The sequence below is a fragment of the Lepus europaeus genome, chromosome 3 (assembly GCF_033115175.1).
Source record: "Lepus europaeus isolate LE1 chromosome 3, mLepTim1.pri, whole genome shotgun sequence".
In the NCBI taxonomy this organism is placed as follows: domain Eukaryota; kingdom Metazoa; phylum Chordata; class Mammalia; order Lagomorpha; family Leporidae; genus Lepus; species Lepus europaeus.
Window position 1 is genome coordinate 42,260,868 of NC_084829.1, and position 13,401 is coordinate 42,274,268.

Below are 13,401 nucleotides of genomic sequence, written 5' to 3' on the forward strand. Positions count from 1 at the left end.
GAAATTAGCTTCTGTTGTTTTAAGCTGGAAGATTTTAGAATTGTTTGTGACCGTAGCATAATCTAGCCTGTTCTGGGACACATGATCCATGTTTTACAGATTATATAGATCATATATGCATGCGAAATTATTCGTTAGTGGCACATGTTCACTCGGACTTACCTCCAAGGGTGGAACTAGAAATGTGCCAGGGGATTTCAAATCAATTTTACCAAGGAGGCAGGTACCAATGCCAGCGCACTTGGTAAAGTGATAAGTATAAATACACAACCGGCCGGCGCCGTGGCTTAACAGGCTAATCCTCCGCCTTGCGGCGCCGGCACACCGGGTTCTAGTACCGGTCGGGGCACCGATCCTGTCCCGGTTGCCCCTCTTCCAGGCCAGCTCTCTGCTGTGGCCAGGGAGTGCAGTGGAGGATGGCCCAAGTCCTTGGGCCCTGCACCCCATGGGAGCCCAGGAGAAACACCTGGCTCCTGCCATCGGAACAGCGCGGTGCGCCGGCCGCAGCGCGCCTACCGCGGCGGCCATTGGAGGGTGAACCAACGGCAAAAAGGAAGACCTTTCTCTCTGTCTCTATCTCACTGTCCACTCTGCCTGTAAAAAAAATAAATAAATAAATACATACACAACCGATCAAAAAGATAGGGTATGTGTCGAAGAGATTTCACAAATAAGACCACTGTAAGCAAATAATGAAGGATAGAATTAAAAGGGAGAGAATGATCCTGCGGGGGAAGCAGGACACACAGCAGACTCATAGAATGGCAAATGCCCCAAACAGAACTCCTGCCTCAGAATCAACCCTTGGGACATTTGGATCTGGCTAAAAGGTCCATGAGAGTCTCACAGGCATGGAAAGCTATGACACGGTGGCAAAAAACAATCTAAATGAAAGACCCTGGTGAACAAGACCCCAGCAGAAGGAACAGGCCATCAAGGAGAGAGGCGCCTTTCTCTGAAGGGAGGAAGGAACCTCCACGGTGACACGGCCTTGACTAACAAGTTCAGAGTCGGTGAACTCAAGGGACTTCCATAGCCTAGACAGCTCATAGCAAGAGTCTCGGGTGATTGCTGACGTCACAAATAAGAGTGCCAATTGTTAAATCTACAATGGGAGTCACTGGATACATGCTCCCCACGTAGGATCTCTGTCCTTAATGTGTTTTACTATGAAACTTAAAAACACTACTAGTCGAACAATACCCTATACCTTGTGCGGTTGTGTGAGTGCAGCCTGTTGAAATCCTTGCTTAGTATATACTAAGTTGATCTTCAGTATATGAAGGTAATTGAAAATGAAACTCGATAAAGGGTGGGATGGGAGTGGGAGAGGGGAGGGCCACAGGAGGGGGGGAGGTTGCGGGGGGAGCCACAACAATACAAAAGTTGCACTTTGTAAATTCACATTTATGAAATAAAAAATAAAAAAAAATAAGAGCATGATTACCAAGAATCTGAGATCATTAGAATTCATTTTAAATAAATGCCTACCACACCCTTAAAAAAAAAAAAGAATTTATTCGTTAGTAATTGCATTTACCTAACCCCGAGTTCACGTGACTACTAGTGTACATGTGTACACACATGTGCCTTAGTCTTCAGTCTGAAGCAGCCTGGAGGACCGCCCCGCCCCCGTGGCCTCGTAGCCTGGGAGGGGCCTGGGGTACAGCTGGGGGTCCCAGGGAGGAACCCAGCAAGGCTGATCCACTAGAAAGTGTCTGAAAGGGTGTCAGCCAGGGTGAGGGGTTGGCTGCAGGACAAAGCGTCCCCACAGGCACCCCTTCCTCACGTGTCAACTGCCATGGCCGATCATCAGAGCACACAGCTTTTAAAAAATATTTCGTTATTTTCATTTTAAAAAATATTTATTTATTTGAAAGTCAAAGTTACACAGAGAAGGAGAGGCAGAGAGAGAGAGAGGTCTTCCATCCTCTGGTTCACTCTCCAGTTGGCCGCAATGGCTGGAGCTGTGCCGATCCGAAGCCAGGAGCCAGGAGCTTCCTGGGTCTCCCACGTGGGCGCAGGGGCCCAAGGACTTGGACCATCTTCCACTGCTTTCCCAGGCCATAGCAGAGAGCTGCATCAGAAGTGGAGCAGCCGGGACTAGAACCAGCGCCCATATGGGATGCTGGTGCTTCAGGCCAGAGCGTTAACCCGCTGCACCACAGCACTAGCCCCAGTTATTTTCATTTTATTTGTAAGGCAGAGAGAGAGAGAGAGAGAGAGAGAGAGAGAGAGAGATCTTCCATTCACTGGTTCACTCCCCAAATACCCACAACAGCCAGAGCTGGGCCAGGCCAAAGGCAGGAGCCAGGAGCTCCCTCGGAGTCTCCCATGGGGATACTTGGGCCGTCACCTGCTGCCTTCCCCAGGTGGGCATTAGAGGAAGCTGGATCCGAAGCAGAGCAGCTGTGACAGGTGGGCACCTCAATGTGGGGTGTGGCCATCTCGAGCGGGGCCTTGACTGCTGTGCCCAAAGCCTGTCCCTCAATGCACAACCTGACCATATGTCCACGGCCCCACGGGGGAAAGCAGAAATGTGGGCAGTGGTTCCTCCTGGCTGAGTCAGGGGCCCTGGGCTTGGTCCACACGTAAGAGTAGAAGGGGATGGAAGGCAGATACAGGACAGGGTCAGTGCACCTGCCCCTCACTGCTGACTCCACACATGAAGCAGCTTTACAGTCTGTGGCCAGAGCGCCGACAGAGGAAGCTGCTGCTGCACCCTTAGGTTTGGCCTAGACTTCCGGGACTGGCAGGTAGCTGCTCACCCACGCACCTGCGTGCCTGGGCGCTCACTCACACATTCACACATGCCTCAGGGCACCAATGCCCTCTCCATCCCCACGCCCCTGCTATGGTGTCAGGTTCAGAGTCAGATGGAGGAATGTGAGGAGTGTGGTCAGCACGGGACCAGTGTGCCTGTGGTGCACGTGTGTGTGTGTATGTGCAAACACAGCCATGTGTCCAGTGTAGGAGTGGAGTCTCTGGCTGCTCAGGTCTCGTCTCGGGGCCCACAAGGTCTGCGTGCACCAGGGCTCTCACATACTTCCTCTCCAGGGTGGGCTTGAACGCCCTCAGGGTGATGCCCGGGTGCAGGGCACAGCCTGGAAATCTGGGCACAGCAGCCCTGTGCCAAGCCCACAGTTGGTCCCACGCTGGAAGAGGAACCAGCTGCATCTCTCTGCACCTCAGGTCCGTGTCATAGAGCAGGATCCAGGCAGGTGATGAACCTACTCAGCACAGAAGGACATAGAGGTCATAGGATCAGAGCAGCCGCTGGCCAGCCACCCACGGTGCCGCGGTAAGAAGGGATTAGGTGACTGCAACTGGGTAAGAAATCCTCTCACTCCCAGATCAAGGCCTCTGCTTCTGAAAGCTTTGTTCTATTCTCACCCCTCGTTCCCAGGGTGCAGCGGGCACCTTCAATACTGGTTCCTTTGCCCAGCCCTCCGTCCTTGCACGCACCTGCTCTCCACATGTCCCCTGGCTGACTCTTCAGGCCCTTTGCTCAGACCTGCAGGAGCCAGGCCTGCGAGCGAGGAAGGCCCAGGTCGAAGAGGTCCAGGTGCCTGCGCGCAGAGGGGCCGCAGGGAACAGGAGCTGTCCAGCTGGGGCGCCTGCCTCCTGCAGGCCTGCGCGATGGGCAACGTGGTGGAGGGCAAGTCGGTGGAGGAGCTGAGCAGCACCGAGTGCCACCAGTGGTACAAGAAGTTCATGACCGAATGCCCCTCTGGCCAGCTCACCCTCTACGAGTTCCGCCAGTTCTTCGGCCTCAAGAACCTGAGCCCGACGGCCAGCCAGTATGTGGAGCAGATGTTCGAAACCTTTGACTTCAACAAGGTGGGCAGAGGCTGTGGGTGGCTGCAGGGAGGCCCCGGGGGGGCCTGGCCAGCTTGCGGGGTGGGGAGAGCCGGTGGCAGGGCAAAAGGTGTCGGCCGGAGCTGGCACTACTTCTGTGTACGATCATTTAGGAGGCTGCCTTTGGACCTGAGGGGTTCAGTCTGTGCAGCGTTGGTTAGACAGCTGCTTCCGAAGCAAGCGTGAGCCTGCTGGGGTGCCCCTGGAGCACCTGCTATGGGCTAGGCAGCACGTGGTGCTCCGGCAAGGCCTCCAGGGCTCACAGCAAGCAGCAGGAGAGACAGAGTGGGCCGATGGATCTGCATTCCGGGCTGGACGGGGACCTGGGTTACCGTGACGTTCTGTAGATGCTGGGACTCGGGACAGGCAGGGTTGCTTGGTCCTAGGGGGATTCCAGGATACTCCCAGGTCCAAACCATCCTGCGGCCTCACTTCATCTTTTCTCACATGGTTCTGAAGATGTACACGTGGTCAAAGTGCCTGTCTCCCAGTAACCAGCTGTCTAGGGTGGGTGAGGATTCCCTGAGAAGTGAGGGAGGACACTGAGGGAGCTGGGAACCGTGAGACAGCACCCCCACCTGCCCCGGCCCTGCTCTCGTCAGCTGCATGACCCAGAGCCCAGGATCACCCCTGTCGGCCTCAGCTCGTTCACCTGCACCTGCTGTGGATGTTGGGAGCATCCGTTGTTGGTTTTCACCAGGAAACCTTCCAGTTATTTGGAACAATTCCGTCAAGATGGAATGGGGAAGGAGCCCCAAGCCACAAACCTGGCCCCCACTGCTGTCCCCTCCCATGAAGGTGCTGGGCTGCTGGGGTGCCCCCTGCGGGCCCAAGGGAGGCGCCCCTTGCACCCAGATGGTCCAAATGCCACGGTAGGTGGGGCCTCTCGGGAAAGCTGGGGCTCAGCGGCTATTTAAAACTCGCTAACATTGGAGCCGGGGGCCAAAGCGGATTACGGGGCTTTGAGCTCCAGCCTCAAGGGCAGTGTCCTCCTGCCTGAGGCTTTCTTGAAGTGGGGGGGGGGGGGGCGGGGGAGCAGGACACCTGGAGGCTGCACCCTGCAAGGCTCTAGAAGAAGCAATCACTGGTGAGCAGGAGGGGAAGTCCGCAGTGGACCCCCCTCCCCCACTACGCCCCAGCATGCCCCAGAAGCCCCACCATGTCCCAGCATGCCCCAGCACGCCCACCATATCCCACAATGCCCCAGCAGCACCCCCACACCCCATGCCCAAGTGTCTTCTTTCCGGGAAGGAAAGCTTTCAGGTGAACACACATCTACAGAACGACCCCTGGCATTCCACACAGGACGCCAGGGAGGGGCAGCTCCTCAACCCTGTATTTGCCTAACCTGAGTCATTTGTTTGCCTCTCTGTTGTTTTTTGTCATTTGCAAGAACCACCTGTACTGTTCCAAACCTGATCCCTTTCTTTCTGTAGGAAGTGAGCTGGGGGCAGGCATCGGGGGGCAGCTGCTGCTCGGGGGGACGTCAGCATCCCCTAGCATTGTGCCAACTCCTCATTTCCGATCCAGCCGTCTGTTGATGCACACCTTGGGCCTGTGCCACCCACATGGGAGACCTCAGTTGAGTTCCTAGCTTTGGCCTGATAAATATAAATAAATGGATAAATAAATAAATATAAATGAAAAGAAAAATTGATAAATAATTATAAATAAAAATTGATAAATAAAAATAAAAGGTAAAAATTAAAATATATAAATATAAATAAAATTGATAAATAGATATAAATAAAATATATAAATTGATAAATAAATATAAATAAAATTATAAATAAATAAATATTTTTTAAAAGAGGAAGTAAGTCAACCTCTACTTTCACCGCAAACTGGCTTCCTCAATTCCGCACACACACCCCCGCCTTCGAGCCTTTGTTGTCTGGGAGCTTCTTCCCCAGAATTCTGCTCGACCCACACCTTCCCCTGCACGTTTCTGCTGCCCCTCTCACTAACACCTGCACCCATCAAGTTCATCTCAAGTTTGACCTTGATTTAGAACTGGCCCCGGCCTCTATCTCTGTTTCCAACCCCTCCTTTTCCTGCAGAGTATGCCTCATCTTTTTTTTTTTTTAAGATGTATTATTTATTTGAAAGGTAGAGTTACAGAGAGAGGAGAGACAAGAAAGAGAGAGATCTTCTATCTGCTAGTTCACTCTGCAGATGGCCTCAAAAGCCACAGAAGCCAGGAGCCTGGAACTTCTTTTGGGTCTCCCACGAGGATGCAGGGGCCCAAGCGCTATGGCCATCCTCTGCTGCTTTCCCAGGCACATCATCAGGGAGCTGGATCAGAAGTGGAGCGGCCAGGACTTGAACCAGTAGCTATATGGGATGCCAGCCCTGCAGGCAACAGCTTTACCCGCTACACCACAACGCCAGCCCTAAATGAAGTTTTATTAGAGTACATTGCACCCAGTTATTTATGAATTGCCAGTGGTTGCTTTCTTTTTAAAAATATTTATTTATCTTCATTTTATTTGAAAGGCAAAGAGGCAGAGAGAAAGAGAGAGAGAGATCTTCCATCTGCTGGTTCATTCTCTACATATAACAGCCAGGGCTGGACCAGGGTGAAGCCAGAGGCCAGGAACTCAATCCAGGTCCCCCACATGGGTGGCAGGGCCCAAGCACCTGGGCCGTCACCTGCTGCTCGTCACAGTGCACATTAGCAGGAAACTGGATCAGAAGCTGTGTAGCCCAGGACTGGAACCAGGCATTCCTACACAGGATGGGGGACGGGGTTCCAAGCGGTGACTGAGCCGCTGAGGCAAGCGCCTGCCCTTCTGTGGCTGCTTTCGCACTAAGAGGGCAGAGTCTGTTTGGCTGCCAAGTTGTTGAAGGAGCTGCCAGTCCCTGAGTTAGAAGATGAACCCTGGGCAATGAGAATGGGGCCAGCAGTGCATCTGGACCAGGGATCAGCATACACTTTGCTTACTTTAGCATCGTGCCTGGGCTTGGCTGGGCCTGGCAATCACACAGGTGCACACAAATCCATGCAAATCTCTCATCCTGTATCTGAGCACCAGCATAGGATGTGGGGAATCAGTTTCTCTGTAAGGCTTTGTCACTCATCGGCCGTGTGGCCCCATCTCACTCACCTTCAGTTTTCTCGTCCAAAATGGGGACAAAAACACCCACCCCCTGGGATTGGCTGAGATGGGATGAGTAAAATGAAGACAGCACACAGCACAGGAAGCCCCTGGGGAACTTGGTTGGTGCTGCTGCGGTGCTACCACTGAATCGAACCCATACCGCGGTCTTGAAAAGTACATAGCGTCATTCCCATTTTCCAGCAGAGGAAACAGACTCCAGGTTGTGCGCTCGTCCAGGGTCACGCCTCTGCTAAAGAGGGGCTTTAGATCTTTTTTTTAAAAAAAGATTTATTTTATTTATTTGAAAGTCAGAGTTACACAGAGAGAAGCGAGGCAGAGAGAGAGAGAGAGAGAGAGAGAGAGAGAGATAGGTCTTCCATCTACTGGTTCATTCCCCAATTGGCTGCAAAGGCTAGAGCTGCGCCGATCCAAAGCCAGGAGCCAGGAGCTTCCTCTGGGTCTCCCACGTGGGTGCAGGGGCCCAAGGACTTGGGCCATCTTCCACTGCTTTCCCAGGCCATAGCAGAGAGCTGGATCAGAAGTGGAGCAGCCAAGTCTCGAACCAGTGCCCATATAGGATTCCGGCACTTCAGGCCAGGACGTTAGCCCGCTGTGCCACAGCGCCGGCCCTGGGCTTTAGATCTTACTGGCACAAAACCCATGCCTTTTCCCTTGTGCCTTTCAAGCCATTGCTATTACTGTTATTTTAATTGCAGAAGTCACACAGCTTCTTGTAAAAATGTCCAGCACTACAGACAGATAAAGACTGAAAAGCAAACGTATCCTTATCCATTCCTCACTTATCCATGTCCACTAGGATTGTGGTGCCCACCACGGGGCTCAGAAGGGGGGCGGTGTGGCTCAAAGGCCTGCACAGCCCAGCTCTCAGAGGCTGTCCTGTCCCACCCCCACCTCCTCCCTCCCAGCCTTGGCTTGGATGCCTGACAGGGAGCGCTCTGTTGCACCAGGCTGGTCCTTCCCCAGGCAACTGTGCCCATTAGAGTGCTTCACGCTGGCCGCAGATTTGCCTCTGGGTAGCTTCCTGGCTCCAGGGTCATGGTTGTGAGTAAACAGAGGGACAGCAGCTGGAGTCCAGGCTCACCTGCTCCGAGTCCAGTGCTCCTTTCCTCTCTGCTAAACAAGGTTCCCCCCCCCCCGCCCCCCGCCGAATCCCCTCACCGGCCACGCTTGGTTTGGGGGCAGCGGGCCGAGGTAGTCCCCGTGCCCTCTGCTTCTTTGACCTCACAGCCAGAGCCAGCCAGAGTGTCATTCTTGTCTTGCGGGAATGTCTCGTGCCACCGTCCCCAAGCCCAACTCCTCCACAACTCAGTGGGGTTATCACCTCCTCCAGGAAGCCCCCAGCCCCCTTTCCTCCTGCCCTAGCCCCAGCAGAGTTCTGGGCTCCTGTGTTGTGATTCTGTCTCTGTCCAAATGTGTTGTTGTTAAATACACCTCCTGTATAGTGACCTCTATGTGGAAATGCTGGTAACTAGTGGTGACAAGGTAGCATGGAAGCTGAGTGCTCCACCTACAGGAGCTCATTTAACACGAAGTCCCTTGTCCCAGGTGCTACAGCTGGTTCCCGGGCTGGGGGCGGACAGCCAGGATTCCAGCCTGTGCCCCCAGCACTGTTGGGTCAGGATTTCTATCTTCCTGAGTTGTAACTCCTATAGGTTACCTACCACAGCACTTGGCCGGTGCTCAGTCGAACTCAGACCATGGAGAGAACCAGACAGGTGCTCCTCGCCCCAGCTCCGCCTCCTGCCCACTCCAGCTCCCCCATGTGCCCGGGTGCGGGTCTTCCTCCTCCCACCCCCACACACCCAGAAGGGCTCAAGTGTGAGACCCATAGGGAAGTGGGCGGACACTGGCAAAACCATAACGCCCGCCAAGTGACATTCATTCACGCCGCAGGGGAGTGGTTTATCAGGTTTGACGAGCAGCCTAGGGGATAGGCAGGGTGGGCTATGCTGGGCATCGGCCGGGGGTGAGGGCTAGAAAAGCGGAGAGGCACCAAGGCGACCAGGGGCGCGGGGACGCAGCTGCCCTACCCGGGGGTCCCCGTCTCCTCTCAGCAACTCTGCCTGCTGGGGGCGTGGCCTTGCTTAGAGGGCGTGGACCGGACGGGGTGTGGTCCGTGGAGGGCGTGGTCCGGCGGGTGTGGCCTGGTGGGTGTGGCCTGGCGGGGCGGGGCGGGGTCAGGGCGGGCTCACGCTCGGCTCCCCTCACCCAGGACGGCTACATAGACTTCATGGAGTACGTGGCCGCGCTCAGTCTGGTGCTGAAGGGGAAGGTGGAGCACAAGCTGCGCTGGTACTTCAAGCTCTACGACGTCGACGGCAACGGCTGCATCGACCGCGACGAGCTGCTCACCATCATCCAGGTAACCCAGGCGCAGCGGGCCGGGCGGGCGACCTGGAGCCGCTAGCCCCTCGCAGCCTCAGGACTGAGACGGAGGGTCTGGGTGACAGCCCCGGCCCGCACCGCCTGTGCCCTGGGCCACGTCCCTCTCCCGCGGTGGTGGCCATAGTTTCCTTATTGGTCCTAGGAGACTGCAGAGCCGTCCTCTTGAGACTCAGCTCTGCTAAGGGCCTGGGTGCCCTGGTCTCTTGGTCTCTCGCTGTCCCCACCCCACCACTGAGACAGAATTAGGACGGGTCCCCTCATCTTTTATATGAAATATTTAATTCATTTATTGGAAAGGCTGAGGGCTATATAGGAGAGTGAGAGCGAGAGCGAGAGAGAGAGATCTTCGCCTGCTCGTTCACTCCCCAGATGCCCACCACAGCCAGGGCTGGGTCCCACCAAGAGCCTGGAACTCCATCTCCAGCGTGCGTGGCAAGGACCCGAGTAGCTATCACCTCCTGCCTCCCAGTCAATGACCGGGAAGCTGGACGGAAGGCCCAGGCGCTCTCTGTGCAATGTGGGAGTCCCAAGCGTGGTCTCACCCGCTGCACCCAGGGCCTGCCTGGGCCTCACTTGTGCCTTTGCTGCCCTCCCAGGCCATTCGAACCATTAACCCCTGGAGCGACTCCACCATGACAGCAGAGGAGTTCACCGACACTGTGTTCTCCAAGATTGACGTCAATGGGGATGGTGAGGGGCCCGAGGAGGGCTCACCGGGGTGGGGGTGCTGGGGGGCCATCAAGGGAGGGGGTGCCAGGAGAGGAGGTGCCAGGGGAGGGGCGGGAGGAGAGGAGGAGCACAAGGGCCCTCTCTAGTCTCCTCCGGCTGTCCCTGCAGTGCACAGTGGACTGTGGCTCTGCCCGCCCGCTGCACCCACAGGCCGCTTCCCCTAGTGGGCTCTGTCCTGGCCCCCTGCGAGAGCGCGGCTCTGGACCCTGGACTGAGGCCCTGATCGCCCTCCTCCCCGTGGCTCCCTCTCTCTCTACCAGGGGAGCTGTCCCTGGAGGAGTTCATGGAGGGTGTGCAGAAGGACCGGATGCTCCTGGACACGCTCACACAAAGCCTGGACCTCACCCGCATCGTGCGCAGGCTCCAGAATGGCGAGCAGGATGAGGAGGGGGCTGGGGACGGGGAAGCCAAGGCTGCCGGCTGAGCCCACTGCCCGCTGCTTCTGCACTGGGGGTGGCGGCGTATGGTGGTGCCTGGGGTCACTGCTGTTCTTGTCTTAATACTACATAGAATCCACTGAACGGGAAGGCTCAGCTCACCTCCTTGGAGAGCACGGCGGCCGCAGAGGGGCTGGGCCGGGAGTCCAGAGCCCGCACAGTGAAGAATGGCCCCGGAGCCTCTGGGTGACTCGGTGGCAGGGAGGCTCCATGCTCGGGCCGCTGCTCAGCACCTCTCGGCCCTCCGGCTCCTCCCTCGCCCCTGCTGGCCTCTCTCCCACCTTTCCCCACTGAGCAACCCGGTCCCTAGTCTTCTGGCTGTGGGGCCCTGAGTCAGGGCTGGGCTTTCCTGGAGCCCTACAGACCTGCTGCCCATAGCCTCGATGGTGGCACTGCAGCCACACCCCCATGCTGCCCCCAGGACGGCGCTGGAGTCTACCTGTGTGTTTGTGTTGCTTCCTTCCTCTCTTCAACAAGCATTTATGAGCACTGCTAGGAACTAGTGCTCCATGTTAGACATACAGAGGCGACGGTTCCTTCCCCCAGGACCTCACAGGCCAATGGGGAGACACGCGGCCAAGCATGGCTATAATAAAATATTCCAGCACGGAGCTATGCGCGGGTCCCTGCAGGAGACTCCCGTAGTGACTTGGCTTTGGGCGTGAAGAATGGGTTACGGCTTGCACGTAGAGATGACGTGTGGGAGGGAGGGTGCATCTCTGCCGTGTGTGTGTGTCGCTTGAAGGAGGCTGTGTGGTGTGGGTGGGGCACTCGTAGGTGTAAATTGGGAATAGCCCTTAGCATTTAAATATTACCAGATTTGAAACATAAGGGTCACCATGTCCATTTTAGGGAGTTCCTCCTACGGCCCTAATAAGCAAAAACAACCATCACCACCGCCACCACAAGAAGCTAAACACCCACAACTCCTTCAGGTCATGGGGATAGGCATTTAGCCTAGTGTTTAAGAAACTCACATCCATGGGGCCAGCGCCGTGGCTCTCTAGGTTAATCCTCCACCTGCGGTGCCGGCATCCCATATGGGCGCTGGGTTCTAGTCCTGGTTGCACCTTTTCCAGTCCAGCTCTCTGCTATGGCCCCGGAGGGCAGTGGAGGATGGCCCAAGTGCTTGGGCCCCTGCACTCGCGTGGGAGACCAGGAGGAGGCACCTGGCTCCTGGCTTCGGATTGGCACAGCGGCCATTTGGGGAGTGAACCAATGGAAGGAAGACCTTTCTCTCTGTCTCTCTCTCTCACTGTCTGTAACTCTACCTGTCGAATAAATAAATAAAATCTTAAAAAAAAGAAAGAAAGAAAGAAAGAAACTCACATCCTGCATTGGAGTACTTGGGTTCGATTCCCAGCTCTGGCTCCTACCTCCAACCTTGGGAGACAGCACTGATGACTCAAGTAATTGGGTTCCTCCACCCATGTGGGAGACCTGGATTAAGTTCCTGGCTCCTGGCTTTGGCCCTGGCCCTACCCCAGCCACTGTGGGCATTTAGCAAGTAAACCAGTGGGTGGGTTCTCTGTCAAATAAATATTTTTAAAAAGATTTATGCATTTATTTGAGAGTTTCAGAGAGAGAGGGACACACACACACATACACACACACAGAACCTTCCATCTGCTGGTTCACTCCCCAAGTGGCAACAACGGCTGGGGCTGAAACAGCCTGCAGCCAGGAGCCAGGAGCTTCTTCTGGGTCTCCCATGTGGGTGCAGGGGCCCAAGTACATGGGCCACCTTCTACTGCTTCTCTAGGCCATAGCAGAGAGCTGGATAGGAAGTGGAGCAGCCAGGACTTGAACTGGGGCCCATATGGGATGCTGGCTTTGCAGGTGGAAGCCTAACTTGCTATGCCACAGCACCAGCTGCAAATAAATAATTTTTTTAAAAGTGGTTTATAATCCTACCAAGCAGACAGGGATGGGATCTGAATCATGACAGATGACCAGCCATGGTGTGTGTGTGTGAACCTGTGTGCAGACTCAATGGTGGGGGCATTTGCTCAAGTTTGATGTCAGCCAAAGAGTACATGGAGTGGTCCTGTGAGTGGTCCTGTGGGTGGTCCTGTGAGATGTCCTGTTTATAGGGGAGAAATCTGCACTTTTTCAGGGGCCTGCATGAGTCTCTCATCCTCATGGTGATGTGCCATGCCACACGGTTTCCCACAGGCCTGTAGCTCATTGCTAGTTGGCAATGACCTGACCATCCTTGATCTAACTCCGATCCCTCTTGCTGCAGTGACATCTCACAGCAGCTGGGGAGCAAGGCTGTTTGCTACAGGGGGGCCCGTCCCCATTCTTTGCATCCCCCAACTTTAAGACTACCCTCCCCCCGAGATCTACATAACCAAGGAGGACAGTTGTTTTAGCTCCGCTCCTGAACTACAGTGGCCTGGCTGTCACGGGCACCTGGGAGAGACACAGGCTGGAGCGTGGTGCCCTTTTTGGCAAAGACGCTCTCCCTCTGGTTCGGAGTCAGCCTCCAGCTTGGGGGAGGGAGAGGTATGCAGGGAATAGATGGGAAGGGATGGGGGGCCTTCCAGGGGGATTAGGGAGGGAGACACCAGGTCAGAGGGCACTTCTCTGAGACTGGGGTGAACGAGAGGGTGTGTTCCGCTCACCTGGCCGCTGCCCCGCCCTTGGACCACCCCAGACAGGGAAGCTGGCCAGAGCCTGCAGCAGGCACGGAGGGAAGGGAGGTGGGAGTTGGTGCCAGGGCAGCCTGGCTTCTGCTGGCTGAGGGGTCGTGGAGGTGAGGGCTGGGGAGATCTCTGCGCGTGCTGCAGACGCCCGCCCCGCCTCCTTCCCGCCCGCCCTCCCCATCTGGGCTCTAACCGTGTCCCGCCTGGACTACTACTCATGCT

General features: G+C 55.7%; 1 protein-coding gene across 1 annotated transcript; it reads left to right on the plus strand.

The window, feature by feature from the left end:
• The first annotated feature begins 3,639 nt into the window (after positions 1–3,639).
• GUCA1A (guanylate cyclase activator 1A) lies at positions 3,640–10,518 on the plus strand. The gene is made up of 4 exons (XM_062187496.1): positions 3,640–3,840; positions 9,193–9,342; positions 9,962–10,055; positions 10,355–10,518. Exons 1-4 carry the CDS (start codon positions 3,640–3,642, stop codon positions 10,516–10,518), a joined length of 609 nt encoding a protein of 202 aa, XP_062043480.1.
• The last annotated feature ends 2,883 nt before the right edge of the window (positions 10,519–13,401 follow it).